Below are 21,392 nucleotides of genomic sequence, written 5' to 3' on the forward strand. Positions count from 1 at the left end.
TTTTTCTTATTTAATAATTATAATAAATAAAGAAATAAATATTTATTATATAATATTTATATTCTCTATTTGAATAAAAATAGGTATTATACCAATACATTTTTGAACAAATATTATTATAAAAAATATAAATTATTTTCTTATTTTTTATTTTACAACATTTATAATATTTATTCCAATATTAATTATTTACTATTTTTGTAATTAAAATTTTTTTTTATATAACTTTATATTTTACATTATTAATATCACCAATTTTTGTAATATCTCAAATTTCACTAAAATTAATATTTTAATATTCATCAATATTTCATTCATCATTAATAATTTTTTTAATTAATTTTAATAATGACATTTGATTACATTATTTTTTTATATATTTATCAATTTCTTATTTACTTTTTATATTTTTAAATTATTTTAATTTTTCTAATTCTATAAATTTAAAATCATATTTATATTTTAATAAATCAAACAAATTTAAATTAACAATATTAATTCATTTATATTGTCAATTACCACCAATAACCTCATTTATTATAAAAATTGATATAATACAAAATTTAATAAAAATAAATATATTTAAAATAACTATTTTTTTATTATAATAATATCTGTATTTTCAACATTTAATTATTTAAATTTTTTTAATTTAAACTTTTCTGATACTCAAATAAAATACACTTACATATTTATTTTTAAAAATTAAAATTTAATTTTCTTTATAATAAAATATTTTATTTATTTTTTTTTTTCAATAATATATTTTTTTTACTAAAATTTTAATTACTAATATAATAATATTTTTAAATTTGCTATTTAATATTTTTATTTAAATTATAAAATTTTATTAATTAGTAATATCAGAATTATCTATTCATAAATAAATTTACAATTTATCTCTTAATTTCAGGCATGATATTTTTTATAAAGATTGTAAGTTAATTAATAAACTCTTATCCTTCAAAGATTAATATATAAATAATTTTATCAATCTTAAAAATTTAAATTTTTATATTTAATATATCAAAATGATTTTATTCAACAAACCATAAATATATTGGAATACTATACTTTATTTTTGCAATATGATCAGGAATACTTGGATCATCAATAAGAATAATTATTCGAATAGAATTAAGTACTCCAGGATCATGAATTAATAATGATCAATTATATAATACTATTGTAACAGCTCATGCATTTTTAATAATTTTTTTTATGGTAATACCATTTATAGTTGGAGGATTTGGAAATTGATTAATTCCACTAATATTAGGAGTTCCAGATATAGCATTTCCATGAATAAATAATTTAAGTTTTTGATTATTAATTCCTTCAATTATACTATTAATTATTAGAGGAATTTCTGGATCTGGAATAGGTACAGGTTGAACAGTTTATCCTCCATTATCATTAAATACATTTCATTCATCAATATCAGTTGATTATGGAATTATTTCACTTCACATTGCAGGTATATCATCAATTTTAGGAGCAATAAATTTTATTACAACAATTTATTATTCAAAAAATATTTCATTAAATTATAATCAAATTTCATTATTTCCTTGATCAATTATTATTACAGCAATTTTATTACTCTTATCATTACCTGTATTAGCAGGAGCTATCACAATACTATTAACTGATCGAAATTTAAATACATCATTTTTTGAACTATCAGGAAGAGGAGACCCAATTCTTTATCAACATTTATTTTGATTTTTTGATCACCCTGAAGTTTATATTTTAATTCTACCTGGATTTGGTTTAATCTCACAAATTATCATAAATGAAAGAGGAAAAAAAGAAACATTTGGAAATTTAAGAATAATCTATGCTATATTAGGCATTGGATTTTTAGGTTTTATTCTATGAGCACATCATATATTTACTGTAGGTTTAGATGTTGATACTCGAGCATATTTTACTGCCGCAACTATAGTAATTGCTGTTCCAACAGGAATTAAAGTATTTAGATGACTATCAACATTCTACAGAATTAAAATTTTCTTAAATCCATCAATTTTATGATCTTTAGGATTTATTTCATTATTTACAATTGGTGGTTTATCAGGAATTATATTATCTAATTCATCAATTGATATTATCCTTCATGATACATATTATGTTATTGGTCATTTTCACTATGTTCTATCTATAGGAGCTGTCTTTGCAATTTTCTCAAGAATTATCCATTGATATCCAAATTTTACTATATTAACATTAAATAAAAAATTATTAAATATTCATTTTTTTATAATATTTATTGGTGTAAATTTAACATTTTTTCCTCAACATTTTTTAGGATTAATAAGAATACCGCGACGATATTCTGATTATCCAGATGCATATTATTGTTGAAATTTAATTTCTTCAATTGGATCATTAATCTCATTTAATAGATTAATTTTTTTTATTTTCATTATACTTGAAAGTTTAATTAAACAACGATTAATTCTAATAAAATACATTTTTTCATCATTAGAATGAATTAATTTATCCCCTTCTGAACATTGTTTTAATGAATTACCTATAATTCTTTTTAAAAATTAATTTAATATGGCAGATTTTAAGTGCAATGGTTTTAAACACCATAAATAAAATATAAATTTTTATTAAAAATTGCTCATTGAAATATATATTCATTTCCAGACCCAAATTCACCATTAATCGATAACCTAATTTATTTTTATAATTTCACAATAATTATCTTAATAATAATTACTATATCTATTATTTACATAAATTGTATAATTATAGAAAATAAATTTATTAATTTAAAATTTATTAAAAATCATAATTTAGAAATAATTTGAACTATTATTCCAATAATTATATTATTAATTATTTCTATTCCATCATTAAAAATACTTTACTTTATTGATGAATTATGAAACCCAACCTTTTTTTCAATTAAATCAATTGGACACCAATGATATTGATCTTACGAATACCCAGAATTTAATAATAATTCAATTGATTCTTATATAATTAATCTATTAGAATTAAATTCATTTCGATTATTAGATGTTGATAATCGATTAATCATCCCATTTAATACACCTATTCGAATTTTAACAACATCAATAGATGTAATTCATTCATGAACAATTCCTTCAATAGGAATTAAAATAGATGCAACACCAGGACGAATTAATCAAATATCTTTAATCTCATCACGACCAGGATTATATTTCGGCCAATGTTCAGAAATTTGTGGAGCCTACCATTCATTTATACCAATTACTATTGGAAGAACAAATTTAAAAAACTTTACAAATTGAATAAATAACTTAAATCTATAAATAAAAAAGAATTAGTTAAATTTATAACATTAAATTGTCAATTTAAAATTATTTTTATAAAAATATTTTTTTAATATTATCATTAAGTATCATAAAAATAAAGAATTAGCCTTTTAAGTTAAATATAATAAAAAAATATTCTTAATGATAATAATTAAAAATAATTCTTTAATTCCTCAAATAAGACCAATAAAATGAACTTTAATTTTAATTTTAATTATTATTTTATTCTTTATTATTACAATACTAATTCATTTCATAATAAATAATTTTATTAACAAAAATAAAATAAGAATAAAAAAAATAAATTTAAAAAAAAATGATAAATAAATAACTATATAAAAATATTATGATAACAAACATATTCTCAATTTTTGACCCTTCAACATCTAATAACTATTCTTTAAATTGAATTATTATAATTTGACCTATCTTAATTTTCAATTGATCTTATTGATTTATTCCCTCGCGATTTAACTTTAAATGAATTATATTAATAAACTTTATTTTAAATGAATTAAAAATTTTAACAAAAAAAATTGATCATTATAATTTAATTATATTTTTAAGATTATTTTACTTAATTATAAACATAAATCTAATTAGTTTAATACCTTATGTATTTACACCAACAAGACATATAAGAATCAATTTAAGATTATCTTTAAGAATATGAATTAGATTCATAATATTTGGTTTAATTAAAAATACAAAACATATATTAATTCACCTTGTACCAATAAATACACCCTCAATATTAATAAGATTTATAGTATTAATTGAATCAATTAGAAATTTAATTCGACCATGAACTTTAGCAATTCGATTATTAGCAAATATATTAGCTGGACATTTATTATTATCTTTATTAGGTTCCTCAATAACAAACTTATCAATTAAATTTATCCCAACAATAATTATTATTCAAAATTTATTAATAATACTACAAATTTCTGTAGCATTTATTCAATCTTATGTGTTTTCAATTTTATCATTATTATATTTTAATGAAACAAATTAAATTTATGAAAATTAATATAATTATAAATTCAAAAAATAATCCATTTCATATAACAACAAATAGACCATGACCATTAATTTTATCATTTAATCTTATAAACTTATTATTTAATAATATTATTAGATTCAATTTAAATTTTTCCTTTCTTAATTTATTAAATTTATTTACATTAATACTGTTAAGGTTTTATTTGGGTACATGTGTACATTTATTGATTGGAACAGTTTATATAGATATAATGTAATATTGAGTTATTATGCTAACAGTTATAAGTAACATTTTCACATAACGATGTTCTTGGCGCGAAAACACTAAGCACGTGTTACCCCATACCCAAGCACAAGCGGAAGGGAAGAAAAAACTTATATCTAAATGAGCATCGTCGCTACAACGCCCTCATATATATATTCTATGTTGTTCCCATTCATGGCGGTCACTTTGAATAATCATAAGCTATATTTTCCAACACTCCCCCTTTCAAAGTGCCCCTAAATATATTTCTTTCAAGTTAATTTCGCTTACAGTAATTAATCGATACATTAATTTCGCATTTTTAACAAATCTATAAATTTTTCTACTTTACATTTTGGTATCGACTTAGTTAACATATCAGCAACCATTTCATCTGTTTTAAGATATTTCAATTCTATTTCACCACGTTCTTGCATCTCCCTTGAATAATGGTAGCGTATATCTATATGTTTACTTCTATTATGAAATACGTTATTTTTACTAAGTTGAATCGCACTTTGGTTGTCGCAAAATATATTTACTTTATTAACCATTAAACTAGTGAGTTTCGTATATGATAAAAATCTTTTTAAATATATAGCCTCTTTCACAGCCTCTGACATTGCCATATATTCAGCTTCCATTGTTGATAAAGCTACAGATTTTTGCTTTTTCGAGACCCAGCTGATTGGGCCCCCTGCTAATATTGCAATGTACCCAGACCGCGATGTTCTTCCATTTTCATCAGCTGCCCAATCTGAGTCGACATATAATTCAACTTGCTTATTGCTGACTAGATAAGTAATTCCATAGTTAATTGTACCCTTTAAGTATCGAAGGACATGTTTCGCTATTTTCCAGTGGTAGTGAGATGGTTTGTCATTATATTGACTGAGAGCATTCGAAGCAAATGCTATGTCAGGTCGTGTAGCGTTCGACAAATATATTAAAGTTCCTACTAATTCTCTATATGGAATATTTTTCAGATCACCTTCTTCCTCATTTGAGTTATTAAATTTTTCATTTGGCATTAATGGGGTTTTCATCGGTTTGCAGTCTTCCATGCCAAATTTTTGAAGTGCCTCCATTATATACGCTCGTTGGTTCAGTTTTATACGGCCAGTATCACCCTCTCGTTCAACGGATATTCCAAGTATATTGGTTACTTTTCCCAAGTCGTTTATTTTGAACCTTTCTTTCAATTTTTGTTTTATTTCTACAAGCTTCTGTAAATCTTTGGATGCTATAAGAATATCGTCTACATATATAATTAGTATAACGTCACTTTCTTTTATACTATCTACATAAACACAAGGATTGATTTGACATTTGTTTAAACCAATATGTGATAGATAATTATTTAAAGTACAATACCATTCCCTGCCAGCTTGTTTAAGTCCGTATAATGGCTTGTTAAGCTTGCATACCTTGTCTTCTTTATTAGCTTCGATGAACATCTCGGGCTGCTGCATGTAGATGACATCAGTTAACTCACCCTGTACGTACGCAGTGACCACATCCATGTGATGCACATGCATTTTATTTTCGACTGCTGCTGCAAGAAGAGTGCGTATAGTTTCAAGTCGTGCCACGGGTGCAAATACTTCGTCGAAGTCTATTCCCTTCTTTTGTTCATTTCCTCTGGCCACAAGTCTTGCTTTAAATTTGTTTAGAGTACCATCAGGATTTGTTTTTATTTTAAATACCCATCTGTCCGTGAGTACTTTCACGTCTTTTGGCTTGTCAACTAGTTCCCATGTTTTGTTATCTATTAGTGAATCGTATTCTTTCTGCATGGCTTCTAGTCACAAAGACTTTTCTTTACTCTTCATTGCCTGTACCACTGTTTTCGGTTCAATGTAGTCAGTTTCGACAGTGTTTGCCATGTGATAAATTTTCTTAGGTCTTCCCCGAGCTCCGGTTCGGTCCAGTTTGGGGCGGCCTCTTGCCCTTCTGTAGAGTAGTGACTCATTGTTTTCTTGCCGTTCTTCGTCATCTGAAATCTCCTCAGTACCATTGTCTGATTCCTCTGCTTCAGATGTATGCGTGTTTTCGTCTTGGATATCAGGAATTATGTTGGATTTATTTGATAAAGAGTGCACAATTGTATTATTGTTTTCGGTTTCTTCATTATTTATATTTGCTTTATTTTCGGTATATTCATGAAATCGTACGTCTCTACGTACCATTATGGATTTTGTTCCTCGTTCCCACAATCTATATGCTTTTGATTCTTGAGAATATCCTACGAGGACGTATTCTTTACCTCTAGGCATAAATTTATTTATTTTTCGCCCCTTTTCAAATGCGATCACTTTGCTGCCGAATATTCTCATGAATCCAATGTATGGCTTCTGACCCATCCATGCTTCATACGGTGTTGAATTATTAAGTTTTTTCGTTGGGCATCTATTTCTTATGTATACCGATGTGTTAACTGCTTCTGCCCATAAACTCATTGGTAGTCCCGATTGAGTCAACATAGTGCGTGCCATCTCTATTATCGTCCGATTTGCACGTTCCGCAATGCCATTTTGTTGAGGTGTATACGCGGTAGATAGTTGCCGCGTTATTCCTTCTTTCTCGAGATATTCAGAAAATTCTTTGGACAAGTATTCTCTTGCATTGTCGCTCCGTAATTTCTTTATTGATTTTCCCAGTTGCTTTTCTACCCGAGTTTTGAATTTTTTAAAAGCACTAAATATCTCGGATTTTTCCTTAAGAATCGCTATTTCTGTATATCTTGTTTTGTCGTCAATGAAGGTTGCGAAATACCTTGCTCCCCCTAGAGATGGTGTGCTCATTGGTCCACATATATCAGTGTGTATCAATCCTAGAGTGTCTTTTTCTATTGTATTCGATTCTTTAAATGGTAATTGATGTGCCTTACTTAAATCACATATCTCACATCTCTGTGTGTTTGATAATTTTTGTTGATTTATATTCGCTCCCATTACCATTTCTTTGTTTAACAATTGTTTTAAATCTTTGAAGTTTAAGTGACCGAGCCTCTTATGCCATCTTATAAGCTTGTCGTCGTCTTTTTCTGCTAGCGTGGCTTGTTGATTCTTTCCAGTTTTCACTGCATATAGTCCATTTTGTTTGTATGCGGTTAAGACAACAGACCCATCTTTGCGTTTTACTGTAGCTGAGTGTTTGTTAAAGTTGACTGAGTACCCGTTTTCAGTGACGCTCGATACTGATAATAAGTTATTCCTAAATTCTGGTACCCACATAACCTTTTTTAATTTTATATTGTTTTCAGAATTGTTTCTTGAATTTACCTTCATTTGTATCTCTCCTATTCCTCGAGAACTTGTGCTGCTTTCTGTTGCGGTGCAAACTTTGCTTTTCTTCGTTTCGTCAAGATTTTTGAACATGTTTCCATCTTTGCACATGTGTACTGTTGCACCACTGTCCAAATACCATTCATTTGATTCAAGCGAGCCTGAATTAAGTGCTACAGCTATCATTGCGTCGCCTTTATTTTTTGTATGGAAGTGGGTTCTTTGTTTGGTTCTGCAATGTTTAGCCAAATGCCCATTCTTTCCACATGTATAACATTTGGTTAACTTTTTATTTTGGTTGCATTCACTTCTCTGTTTTTGGTTGTGATCCTTTTGAAATCTCTTGTCGTATGGTTTTTTATTTGATAGCAATGCTTCCTCGTTTGAACATTTTGCTCCATTATTGTCAGCTTTTCTGATTTCCTCTTCTAATAGTTTAACTTTAAGCTCGTCCATTGTTGGCATTTTTTCTCTTGACTCGATAGCAATGCAAAAGGTTTCATATTCATTTGGCAGTGACGTATGTTCCGTCGTGGAACAAGGGGCCTTTCGGGATACCGAGGACCGCGGCACGTCGATACACGGTTCTGGTTTATGACACGGGCGCAAACACGATCGAGCGTTCGGGACAGTTGATCCGGGGCCCGGCTTCGGCCATTGTGCAAGTCAGCCTCGCATTTTCTGTCCCGTACAAAAATCGCCCCTGTCATAAACCAGACAAATTCTCGCGCAGCGGCGAGGATTACCCGCGGCCATGGGTACGTGCCCGTACTTAGGTGGGCACGTGCACATGGGCCCACGTAACGGGGTTTTCGTCGCTGACTAACCGAACGTGCGCGCAACAGCGAGGACTACCTGCGGACAAGGGTGCGTACTCACATCGGGGTACACCCTTGCACGTTCGTCAAGGTAGCGGTATTTTCTCGCTGTTGCCAAACGTATTTTTTACTCGAAACTTCGTCGATCTCTTGTTCCCACTCCGTCAGCATCCCCCTCCGTACATCCGAAGGAGGGGTAAGAAAGTTGACTTGTGGGTGCAAGAGTTCCGACGAAGAGCAGTCATACATCCGCATTCGACAAGATAGTCATACATCCGCATTCGACAAGTCAGTTATACATCCGCATTCGACAAGAGAGTCATACACACGCATTCGACAAGAACTGTTCTTTCCATAGTTCCGCACACGCATTCAAACAGTTCACGACACGCGTTCGACAAATAGAGTTCACGTGCAACATTCGGAAAACTTAATCACGTATCACCTTCGAGTCTATCACACGACAGACTCGGACGAAATTCTCGATTCGAACAAACGTAACGCGAACACGCGACCACTGCTCCACCGACGGATCCAGGTGCCCAATATTAATTTGGCGGGCATCACGCGTCGATCGTAGCGTAACAATTTCTGGTTATACGAGCCGGATTTGCTACCTACGACTCAACATAACATTTTTGGTCCTTCGAGCCGGATCCTCGGCCTACGGAAGCAGTGCGTGGAACACGAACGAGCCGGAAACAAGCATCGAGACGACAGCAAGGGAACCAGGAGGAATCCAGGCTACACCTACAAGGCAATTCGGGAGAAAATCGTCGAGGTAAGCTCGTTTCGAATTGTCGATCTCTCAAATATCCTTTCACAATCCTCGCTTCTATTAAAATGGCAACGAACGTAGAAGCCAATAGCAACGAACGCATCCGGATGCTCAAGTATAAACAACGGGCATTCAAGGGCCAGGTGACGGTATTTAAAGATTTTATTCACAAGCTACAACCTTCCGAAAACGCGCCGTTCAAACTTCGCGAGCGCATTGAGCGTATACGCAGTCTCTTCGACTCCTTCAACAGGGACCAAGATGAATTGGGGTACCTTGAAAATCTGGAGGGTTTAGACCCCGAACGCATAACAATTACGGACAATTACGACGATGCCCTCGCGGACGCCCGCCGTTTGTTAGATAGCCTTGAGAAACCGGCCCGAAACAGCACACCGGTCAACGCTTCCGACTCCTCCTTGATCGGGTCTCCGTCGCACCCGATCACCATCAATTTGCCAAAAATAGACTTGCCAAAATTCGACGGGAAGCTCGAAAACTGGACGACGTACAAAGACGCGTTTCTTACGATGATAGACGCCCATCCAGGTCTTGCAAACAACCAAAAACTAAATTATCTGCGTCTATCATTGTTGGGCCAAGCCGCGGACGCGATCGGTGCATTCGCGATCACAGAGGATAACTATAAAACCGCGTGGACTCACCTCTGTGAAATCTATGACAACAAACGCGTGTTAATTCTCCGTCACGCCGCGTTGCTTATTGATACGCCGACGATGCAAAACGACTCCCCGGAATCCATTCGAGCCCTACGAAACCATTTACAGCTGCACATTAGGTCATTGCAGGCGCTCGGTCGGACGCCAGAAGATATCGGCAATGACCTATTGTGTAGCCTCGCGATTTCGAAAATGGGGAAGGGCACCCTGAAATCGTGGGAACGTACCCTGACCGATACAGAGGCGCCAAAAATCGAGGAGGTGTTCAAACACCTCCACATTGCGGCGCATCAAACGGAAAGCTACGTTTCCACGACCTCGACGCGAACCACGTTACGGAACCCTCACGAGGTTCCAAACAAGGAGCCGAAAGGGTCGGGCAGGCATCAGAAGCATTCGAAACCAAGCCCGACGTACTCTCAAGTCACGCGACATCGGACGTACGTCACGAAGGAACGGACGCCACCGTCGTCACCGCGTTCGACATCAATCGCGCGTTCGACCTCATCGCGGGCGTCTACACCGCGGTCGACACCACCCTCGTCGCCTTCAACGCAACGACGACGAATCTCGCGCCCCTCTTCACCGCGACAAGAGGAAAACCCGCCGCGTTGCCACCTTTGCAAGGGAGTCCACGCGATTTATCATTGCTCGAAATTTGCCGCGATGACGATAGCCGAGCGAACCGAAGCGGCTCGAAAGGCAGGGTTGTGCCTTAACTGTCTCCGAGACGGTCACAAAACTGAGAACTGTCGATCCGGGACCTGTCGTGTGTGCCACGGACGACACAACACGAAACTTCACCGTCATAACGAGACAGCTAAGGCATGACTAAGGGTACCTACACACACCACGTCACGACCAACGACTACACAAACCACGTCACGTCCAACGGCTACACAAACCACGTCACGTCCAACGGCTACACAAACCACGTCACGACCAACGGCAACACGAACCGCGACACGAACTCCGACACGAACCGCGACACGAACCGCGACACGACCGACTCCGACACGAACCGCGACACGACCGACTCCGACACGAACCAAGACACGAAAGGTACAACACGTTTGTACGGCCTCCGCGATCGACGTCCCTGCGAATAATCTGCTCGCCACGGCAGTCGTCAACGTTCTCGACCGCGACGGAAGGGCAGTAGAGTGTCGCACGCTGATAGACACGTGCTCCACCGCCAACTTCATGACCGAAAATCTCGCCGCGAAATTAAAACTACCGGCTCAAAAGAGCGCGACAACGATTGAAGCGCTCAATCAAATGAGCACGGTAGCCACGAAATTAATCACGGCAACGATAAAATCTAGAATGGCGAACTATCAGCGTGTGTTAACATTCTACACCATTCCAAAAATCTCGGGTCCAACACCGGATCAACAGATCGACCGCGCAAACATTCCCATTCCTCCGAACATCAGACTCGCGGATCCGCAGTTCCATCGTCCGGGAACCGTGGACATGCTCATCGGCACCGGACCTGCGTTGTCGTGCCTGAGCATCGGGCAACGAAGTCTCTCCCCCCGAAACGGACCGAACATGATTCTCCAAAAAACACAGTTTGGATGGATCATCGGGGGGAGCGTTCCGACCGCGAAATCACGTATCAAGGCCCAGACTTTCTTTACAAGTCTACAGTTCGACTTAAGGAAATTCTGGGAATTGGAGGACGGTCCTCATATACAACATCTGACTTCGGAGGAACGGGAATGTGAAGAACACTTCAAGGATAACGTTACACGCGACAGCACCGGCCGTTACGTCGTAGCGTTACCCTTCAACGAAAAGAAACGGGACATCGCGGAATCGCGATCGCGCGCACTAAACCGTCTAGCAGCACTCGAGCGGAAACTGAAAAGGGACTCGTCGCTCAAACGCGAGTATTCCAACGTTATGAAGGAATACCTCGACTTAGGGCACATGAGCCAGGAGGAAACCCCCGGCACGCACGGTTTCTACCTGCCTCATCACGCGGTCCTGAAAGAGTCGAGCGAAACCACGAAGGTCCGCGTAGTGTTTGACGGTTCCGCGAAATCGAACAGTGGAGTCTCCCTCAACGATGCCTTGATCACCGGACCGACGATTCAGGACGATCTGCTGGCGTTGCTTTTGCGATTTCGTATGCATGCATACGTCATCACAGGCGATATCGAGAAAATGTACCGCCAGTTTATCATACGTCCTGAGGATCGGCCGTATCAACGCATCTTGTGGCGAGACGACCACAACAACATAAAGACATACACGTTGAACACGGTCACATTCGGTTTGACCTCTGCTCCGTACCTCGCGATCCGGTGTTTGCATCAACTCGCGCAAGATGAACAGAACAACTATCCCGCGGCGGCAGATGTTCTTCGACGCGACTTGTACGTGGACGATCTCATAACGGGAGCAAATACATACACGGAAGCATTGAACATTCGCGATCAAATGCTCGGGTTATTAAAACGCGGCGGACTCAATATCAGACAGTGGGTCTCCAACCATCCGCGACTTCTCGGCGGACTCTCCACGTCGCAAATTCACCCGAAGGTTTTTGGCGACACAATGGTAAAAACCCTCGGCGTGTCTTGGGACTCGCGCCGCGACAACATCATTTACGTAGTCGACTCGAACCATAACCAGCGGGTCACGAAACGCAACATTCTTTCCGCGATCGCGAAAATTTTCGACCCCTTGGGATTACTCGCGCCGGTCATCGTCACCGCAAAAATCCTGATGCAGCGATTGTGGCAACTGCAGTTAGACTGGGACGAGTCACTCCCAGCTCTTTTTCATACGGAGTGGACTACGTACGTCAAGGAATTGCCGCGGTTGGAGCACGTTCGGTTTGAACGACACGTGTCTCAACGCGCGGCTAGACGTATCGAGCTCCATGGGTTCTGCGACGCGAGCGAGCGAGCCTATGGAGCTTGCATTTACATCCGCACGATAGATTCCGCGGAGAACATCAAATCTCAATTGTTGTGCGCAAAGTCTCGAGTCGCACCATTGAAGACCGCCACTCTCGCTCGTCTAGAATTATGCGGTGCCGTCCTCCTCGCATCCCTCTACACGACCGTACGCGACGCACTGACTTACCGACTCGACAAGACATACTTCTGGACGGACTCGACAATCGTACTAAATTGGTTACAAAAGGAACCAAACACGCTAAAAACATTTGTGGCCAATCGCGTGGCAGAAATATAGAAAAGGACCGACATTGCCGCGTGGAATCACGTCCGCTCGAACGACAATCCGGCGGACTTAGTTTCACGAGGACAGACTCCCTCGGAGTTCGCTCGTGCCTCGATCTGGTACCATGGCCCACAATGGCTCAGCCACGACCGTTCGAGGTGGCCTGAGTCAAGGTTCGCGCCCTCCACAGAGGTACCGGAATCGCGGCCGGTGATGTGTCTCGCCACGTCCGTCGTTCGAGACGACGGAATTCTGCGACGGTTTTCATGCATAAAGAGACTTCAGCGTATCGTGGCCTACTGTTTACGGTTCAAAAAGGACTATCGCGCGAACGGACCACTGTCGGTTGAGGAGATTCGCCGCGCTAACGAACGCGTTGTTTTACTCGCGCAGGCTTCCGCGTTCGCGACTGACTTGCACCGCCTCGACACTGAGCGCGAACTCAGTCCCAAAAGTAAGTTGCTCCCGTTGCACCCGTTCCGCGACAAAAAGGGAATACTTCGCGTCGGAGGCCGACTACAAAACTCCGACCTACCGTTCGACCAAAAACATCCGATATTGCTGCCCAAAGGACACTACATAACCGAACTGATCATTCGACAAACACATATCGACAACCACCACGCAGGACTGAACACGACGTTACACAACATACGACAACGGTACTGGCCCATCGACGGCAAAAACTCGGTGCGTAAAATCATACGACAATGTATCCGTTGCTTCCGCGTCAGCCCACCGAGCACCGAATATGTAATGGGTCGTCTACCCATTACCCGCGTCACCCAGTCTCGACCCTTCCAGAATTGCGGCATCGACTATTGTGGACCATTTTCCGTTAAGGAGAAGAAATATCGAAACCGGGCTCGCGTTAAGGTTTACGTTGCCGTCTTTGTCTGCTTCGCTATGAAGGCCGTCCATCTCGAGGTTGTCAGCGACATGACGACGGAAGCGTTTATCGCCGCGTTGAAACGCTTCATTTCGCGAAGGGGCATATGTCGTAACATCTACTCGGATAATGGCACTAATTTTGTGGGTGCCAACAACGAACTCACCCGGCTCTACCAAGATTTGCAAGGGGATGATGTGTTACGGCATTTCCTTACCGATAAGGAGATGTCATGGCACTTCATTCCCTCAATTTCCCCCAATTTCGGTGGTCTCTGGGAAGCTGCGGTAAAATCTTTTAAACACCATCTCCGACGGGTAATGGGTGACAATTTATACACGTTCGAACATTTCAATACCATAGTAATCGAAATAGAAGCGATCCTAAATTCCCGTCCGCTGACACCACTTTCGTCAGATCCTAATGATCCTTCTGCTCTCACTCCCGCCCATTTTTTGATCGGCAATTCGTTGACGGGCATGCCCGAGACGAATTTTCACGATGTGCCGAGCAATCGCCTGTCATCCTGGCAACATGCCCAGAAGGTGAAACAGGACTTTTGGACTAGGTGGCACAAGGAATATATCCACCACCTCAACGTGCGACAAAAATGGACTCGAGGATCGCACGAAATCAAAACGGGATCTCTCGTGGTCCTCAAGAACGACCATCTTCCGCCGCTGCAGTGGGACCTCGGACGCATCGAAACCGTACACACCGGCTCAGATGGCGTCATCAGGGCGGTGACAGTTCGTACGGCAAACGGCACGTGCAAGCGGAATGTCAAGCAACTTGCGCTTCTTCCGACGGAAGACAACGCTTGACATCCCAGGGTGGACTGGAGCATCCACGCAGTCCACGGCCTCCACGAGAAGAAGATCATCCTCTCGGATCATCACGCGAATTTAGGATTAAGTCTTCGTCGTCTACACGACCCCGTATCGCAACATTGTATATTACATTCGCACATTGTCAACACTCGTACATATAATTGATCGACAGGGTCTCTCAACGGGGGGAGCATGTTCCGTCGTGGAACAAGGGGCCTTTCGGGATACCGAGGACCGCGGCACGTCGATACACGGTTCTGGTTTATGACACGGGCGCAAACACGATCGAGCGTTCGGGACAGTTGATCCGGGGCCCGGCTTCGGCCATTGTGCAAGTCAGCCTCGCATTTTCTGTCCCGTACAAAAATCGCCCCTGTCATAAACCAGACAAATTCTCGCGCAGCGGCGAGGATTACCCGCGGCCATGGGTACGTGCCCGTACTTAGGTGGGCACGTGCACATGGGCCCACGTAACGGGGTTTTCGTCGCTGACTAACCGAACGTGCGCGCAACAGCGAGGACTACCTGCGGACAAGGGTGCGTACTCACATCGGGGTACACCCTTGCACGTTCGTCAAGGTAGCGGTATTTTCTCGCTGTTGCCAAACGTATTTTTTACTCGAAACTTCGTCGATCTCTTGTTCCCACTCCGTCAGCATCCCCCTCCGTACATCCGAAGGAGGGGTAAGAAAGTTGACTTGTGGGTGCAAGAGTTCCGACGAAGAGCAGTCATACATCCGCATTCGACAAGAGAGTCATACACACGCATTCGACAAGAACTGTTCTTTCCATAGTTCCGCACACGCATTCAAACAGTTCACGACACGCGTTCGACAAATAGAGTTCACGTGCAACATTCGGAAAACTTAATCACGTATCACCTTCGAGTCTATCACACGACAGACTCGGACGAAATTCTCGATTCGAACAAACGTAACGCGAACACGCGACCACTGCTCCACCGACGGATCCAGGTGCCCAATATTAATTTGGCGGGCATCACGCGTCGATCGTAGCGTAACAATTTCTGGTTATACGAGCCGGATTTGCTACCTACGACTCAACATAACAACGTAAGTAACATTATTGGTATGGTAGTATCTGGTAATTTTACACCGGACTCCTTCAGCTGTTCCACCTTTTGGACAAAATTGTCTATGTACTGCGCCATGCTTTGACTTTCATCCTTTTTCATTCTATGTAATTGTTTATATAGAATACACTGTCGCATGGGGCCCTTGGACTCGTACACCTTATTTAATGCATTCCATGCACACTGCGACGTTTCTGCACGTTTAATGTGGTTGTACTGGCTTTTATCTATACTTAAAATAATTAAATCGAGAGCCTTCTCGTCCTTTATATTCCACTCAATGTCATTTGTACCTGTCTTTGTTATTGTTCCGTTCACATATCCCCATAGTTCATTAAATCGCAATACGCTCTTCATTTCTATTTTCCATGATTCGTAGTTTGTATTATTTAATTTTTCGCAGCGTTGCGTGGTTATAGTATTCATGTTTCTTTATTTTCTCGAACACGTGGTATTGGCTAACCTCACTTTTTGGACTATGATACTATTTTAATTTACTGGGCCCATAACCTGTTAAGGTTTTATTTGGGTACATGTGTACATTTATTCATTGGAACAGTTTATATAGATATAATATAATATTGAGTTATTATGCTAACAGTTATAAGTAACATTTTCACATAACGACACTAAGCACGTGTTACCCCATACCCAAGCACAAGCGGAAGGGAAGAAAAAACTTATATCTAAATGAGCATCGTCGCTACAACGCCCTCATATATATATTCTATGTTGTTCCCATTCATGGCGGTCACTTTGAATAATCATAAGCTATATTTTCCAACAAATACTAACATCATATCAATGATGACGAGACTTAATTCGAGAAAGAACATTTCAAGGATTCCATAATTTAAATATCATAAATATAATTAAATTTAGAATAATTCTATTTATTATTTCTGAATTATTTTTCTTTATTTCATTTTTTTGAACTTTTCTACATTCATCAATTTCACCTTCAATAGAAATTGGAAATTTATGACCTCCAAAAATAAGTAATATATTTAATCCATATGATATCCCATTATTAAACTCAATTATTTTAATTTATTCAGGAATAACAATTACATGAAGACATAATTTAATCAAAAATAATTATAAAAAATCATTAAAATTATTAAATATAACAATTTATTTAGGAATATATTTTTCAATACTACAATATATTGAATATTTAGAAGCTAATTTTACATTTAATGATAGAATTTTTGGATCAATTTTTTTTATAGCAACAGGATTCCATGGAATTCATGAAATTATTGGAACCATATTTTTAATTATTTGTTCTTTACGATTAAAAAAAAATCACTTTTCAATAATTCATCATTTAAATTTTGATCTAGCATCATGATATTGACATTTTGTTGATATAATCTAATTAATTTTATATATTTTAATTTATTAATGAATATATTAAATTATATAAATAGTATAATAAAATTACATTTAATTTCCAATTAAAAAATTTACAATTAACATTTAATTTATATAATATTTTTTATTTTAATAATAATATTATTTTTAATTTTTATTCCAATATTAATTTTCTTAATTAATAAATTTTTATCAATAAAAATAAATAAAGACCGAGAAAAAATTAAACCATTTGAATGCGGATTCGACCAATTAACATCCCCACAATTACCATTTTCTATTCAATTTTTTTTAATTACTTTAATATTTCTAATTTTTGACATAGAAATTATCTTAATCTTACCTATTATTAATTCACTAAATAACTTACAAAATTCAACAATTTTAATTTTGTAATATTTATTATAATTCTTTTTATAAGATTATAATACGAATGAACATTTAATTATTTAATATGAATTTAAAAAAATTATATATATATAAAGTAAAATAATACAAATTAATTTCGACTTAATTATTTGGATAAACTTATTCCTATATATATAAAATTAGGATATTAGTTAATAAATTAATATATAACATTAAAATTGCAATTTAAAATAATTTTATAATATATCTTAATTAATTGAAACCAAAATAGAGGTAAATTAATGTTAATAATTTAAATGAATACAAAATATTCCAATTAATGAAATAATAAACTATGAACTTCTAATTCATTTCAAAATGACATAAATCATTTATATTTCTAAATTTATGTAGTTTATTAAAAACATTATATTTTCAGTATAAAAAAAATTTATTACTTAAAAATGTATAAATATTTAAAAATTTAACAATTACAATTATATTTTGAATATCATACTCTAAATTTAAGCTATTTAAATATAATAAAATTTGTATAAATAAAAAAATATAAAAATAATTAAATAATAAAATAATATATTTACAACACCAATATTTTCTTTATAAATTTTAATTAAAATACCATTTTTAATTATGAAATTAATTAAAAATTTTAAATTTATTATAAAAACTTTATCTACAGATTTATCAAATATAACCTCAAAATTAAATATTTTATTAATAAATCAAATATAAAAAGTTTTTAATAAATATTCTGAATAAAATATACTTAAAATAAAATTAAATACCTCAAAATATTCTTTTTTTAAAAAAATTAAACTTTTAAATTCAAAATAAAATCTTAAAGACAAAAAATATATAAATAATAAAATATATTTATCATTTAATGTTATCTTAAAATTTTCATAAATAATTATATTATAAAAATATTTACCATAAAAAATTCTAAAAAAACTCATAAAAAAAAAGAATAACTTATATATTTTAATCCTCCTTCATATATATATATAAAATAATTAACATAATAAATTAATACCCAATTTAATAAACGAATACTATAACTTATCGTAAATACAATTGAAATATATAACATAATTATAATAAAAGTAAGTAAATTAAAATTATAAAATATCTCCATAATTAAATCCTTAGAAAAAAAACCAGTAGTAAAGGGAAATCCACATAAATTTAAAATTGATAAAATAAATATTAATCTTTTTAAAGGATTAACATAATAATTTCCCCCCAAAAAACGTAAATCTTGTATACCTAAATTTATATGAATAAATCTTGCAACACTTAAAAACATTGTAGACTTAAATAAAGCATGACAAATTAAATGAAAAAATCCTAAATCAATATTACCTAACAATAAAATCCTTATTATAAAACTTAATTGACTTAAAGTTGATAAAGCAATAATCTTTTTAAAATTTATTTCAAAATTTGCTATTAATCCAGACATAAATATTGTAAAACTAAAAATTAATAATATAACAATATTCATAAAATTTAAATCTATAAATATTTTATTATAACGAATTAATAAATAAACACCTGTAGTTACTAAAGTAGAAGAATGAACTAAAGAAGAAACAGGTGTAGGTGCAGTTATAGCTGCTGGTAACCAAAAAGAAAATGGAAACTGTGCACTTTTTGTTAATATTATAATTAACATAAATAATAAAATTAATTTACAATCCTGATAAAAAAAACATTTCAAGAACCAAAAAATGACAATATACAAACAATTAAAATTAAAGCTACATCCCCTAATCGATTACAACAAATAGTTAATATACCAGAATTATAAGAATTTTTATTTTGATAATAAATTACTAAACAATAAGAAATTAACCCCAACCCATATCAACCTAAAATAATACCAATTATTCTAGGTCTTAAAATTATTAAACATATAGAAATTATAAAAATAAAAACTAACAATTTAAAACGTTCAATATATAAATCATCTTCTATATATTCAACACTATATAATATAACAATTCCAGTAATTAAAATAACTGTACGTATATATATTATAGATATAAAATCAATATAAATAACAAATCTAAATTTTATAGAATTCATTTCAACAATTATTCATCCCATAAAATAAATAATTTTAAATAAATATAAATAAAATCCGAAAAAAAAGAAAAGAAAAATATAAATAAAAAATAAACCATATATCTTATAATAATAATTTAAAGTAAACATTACATCTTTGAAATCACAATTCAATATTTTTTTTAAACTACTTAAATTTAATAAAATCAAATTATAAAAATATTGATAAATTAAAAATAAATAAATTTAAAGGGATTCAATGAGATAAAACAATTAAATAATCTATTAAACTATATTTATTAATTTTATAAAAATTAAATTCACCATGTTGTGTATACCTAAATAAATTTAATGAATAAAAAAATCTAAAAAATATTAAAATTATTAAAATAAATAAATTTAAAAAATTTCAATTAACTAAACTTATAATTAAAAAAGTTTCACTAATTAAATTTAATGATAATGGAGCAGATAAATTTGATGTACATAATAAAAATCATATTAAAGACATTCTAGGATATAAATTTATTAATCCTTTATTTATTAATATTAATCGTCTATTTCTTGATAAATAACATAAATTTACTAAAAAAAATAACCCTGATGAACATAAGCCATGAGAAATTATTATTATATATCTCCCTTTAATTCCACTATTTATTAATGTTATCATTCCCCTTAATGTTAACCCTATATGAACAACTGAAGAATAAGCTACTAAAATTTTCATATCAATTTGACGTATACATAAAATACTAATTAATATTGATCCAAAAATTCTAAAATATATAATAATTTCATTAAATTCAATACAATTTTTTATAAATATTAACATAAATCGAATTAAACCATAAATTCCTAATTTTAATAAAATCCCTGCTAAAATTATTGACCCAATAACAGGAGCTTCAACATGGGCTTTTAATAACCAAGAATGAAATATAAATATAGGAATCTTAACAAAAAATGTAAATATAAAAAATAAAAATATAAATATATGTAAATACTTAATTTTTAATATTTCAAAATAATATATCATTAAAATATTATAAAAATAACATAAATCCAAAATAAAAATTAAAAAAGGTAATGAAAAAAATATTGTATAAAATAATAAATAAAATGAAGCTAATCCTCGTATTTCACCTAAACCTCATTTTATAATAATAAAAAATATAAGAACTAATCTAATTTCAAATATAAAATAAAATATTAATAAATTTATTGAAGTAAATACAAAAATTAAAGAAATTAATAATATTAATATTAACATTTTAATATTAATTAATAATATTAATATTAATATTAATATTTTAAAATAAAAAAAATCATTATTTTTAACATAAAAAAAAATAAAAATTAAACCAAAAATTAAAAATGTTAATGATAATAATATGTAAGAATATAAATTGATTCTAAATATTTCATTAATTATTCCATTTT

The 21,392-nt window shown here is 34.0% G+C and overlaps 2 protein-coding genes across 2 annotated transcripts; one reads left to right on the forward strand and one right to left on the reverse strand.

Annotated features, from left to right (window-relative positions):
* Positions 1–14,230: 14,230 nt before the first annotated feature.
* LOC143175832 (uncharacterized) lies at positions 14,231–15,037 on the forward strand. The gene has a single exon (XM_076374140.1). It carries the CDS (start codon positions 14,231–14,233, stop codon positions 15,035–15,037), a length of 807 nt encoding a protein of 268 aa, XP_076230255.1.
* A 1,066-nt stretch (positions 15,038–16,103) lies between these two features.
* Positions 16,104–20,988, reverse strand: LOC143175833 (NADH-ubiquinone oxidoreductase chain 4-like). Its single transcript, XM_076374141.1, is given in 2 exon segments — positions 16,104–16,495; positions 20,274–20,988. Coding segments are annotated over 2 exon segments (1,107 nt in total).
* Positions 20,989–21,392: the final 404 nt, after the last annotated feature.

This window comes from Nomia melanderi, unplaced genomic scaffold (genome assembly GCF_051020985.1).
Source record: "Nomia melanderi isolate GNS246 unplaced genomic scaffold, iyNomMela1 scaffold0215, whole genome shotgun sequence".
Taxonomy (NCBI): Eukaryota; Metazoa; Arthropoda; class Insecta; order Hymenoptera; family Halictidae; genus Nomia; species Nomia melanderi.

What these genes read in the sequence shown, in the direction of transcription:
- LOC143175832 (XM_076374140.1), top strand. Translation starts at nt 14,231, where the DNA reads ATGAAGGCCGTCCATCTCGAGGTTGTCAGCGACATGACGACGGAAGCG.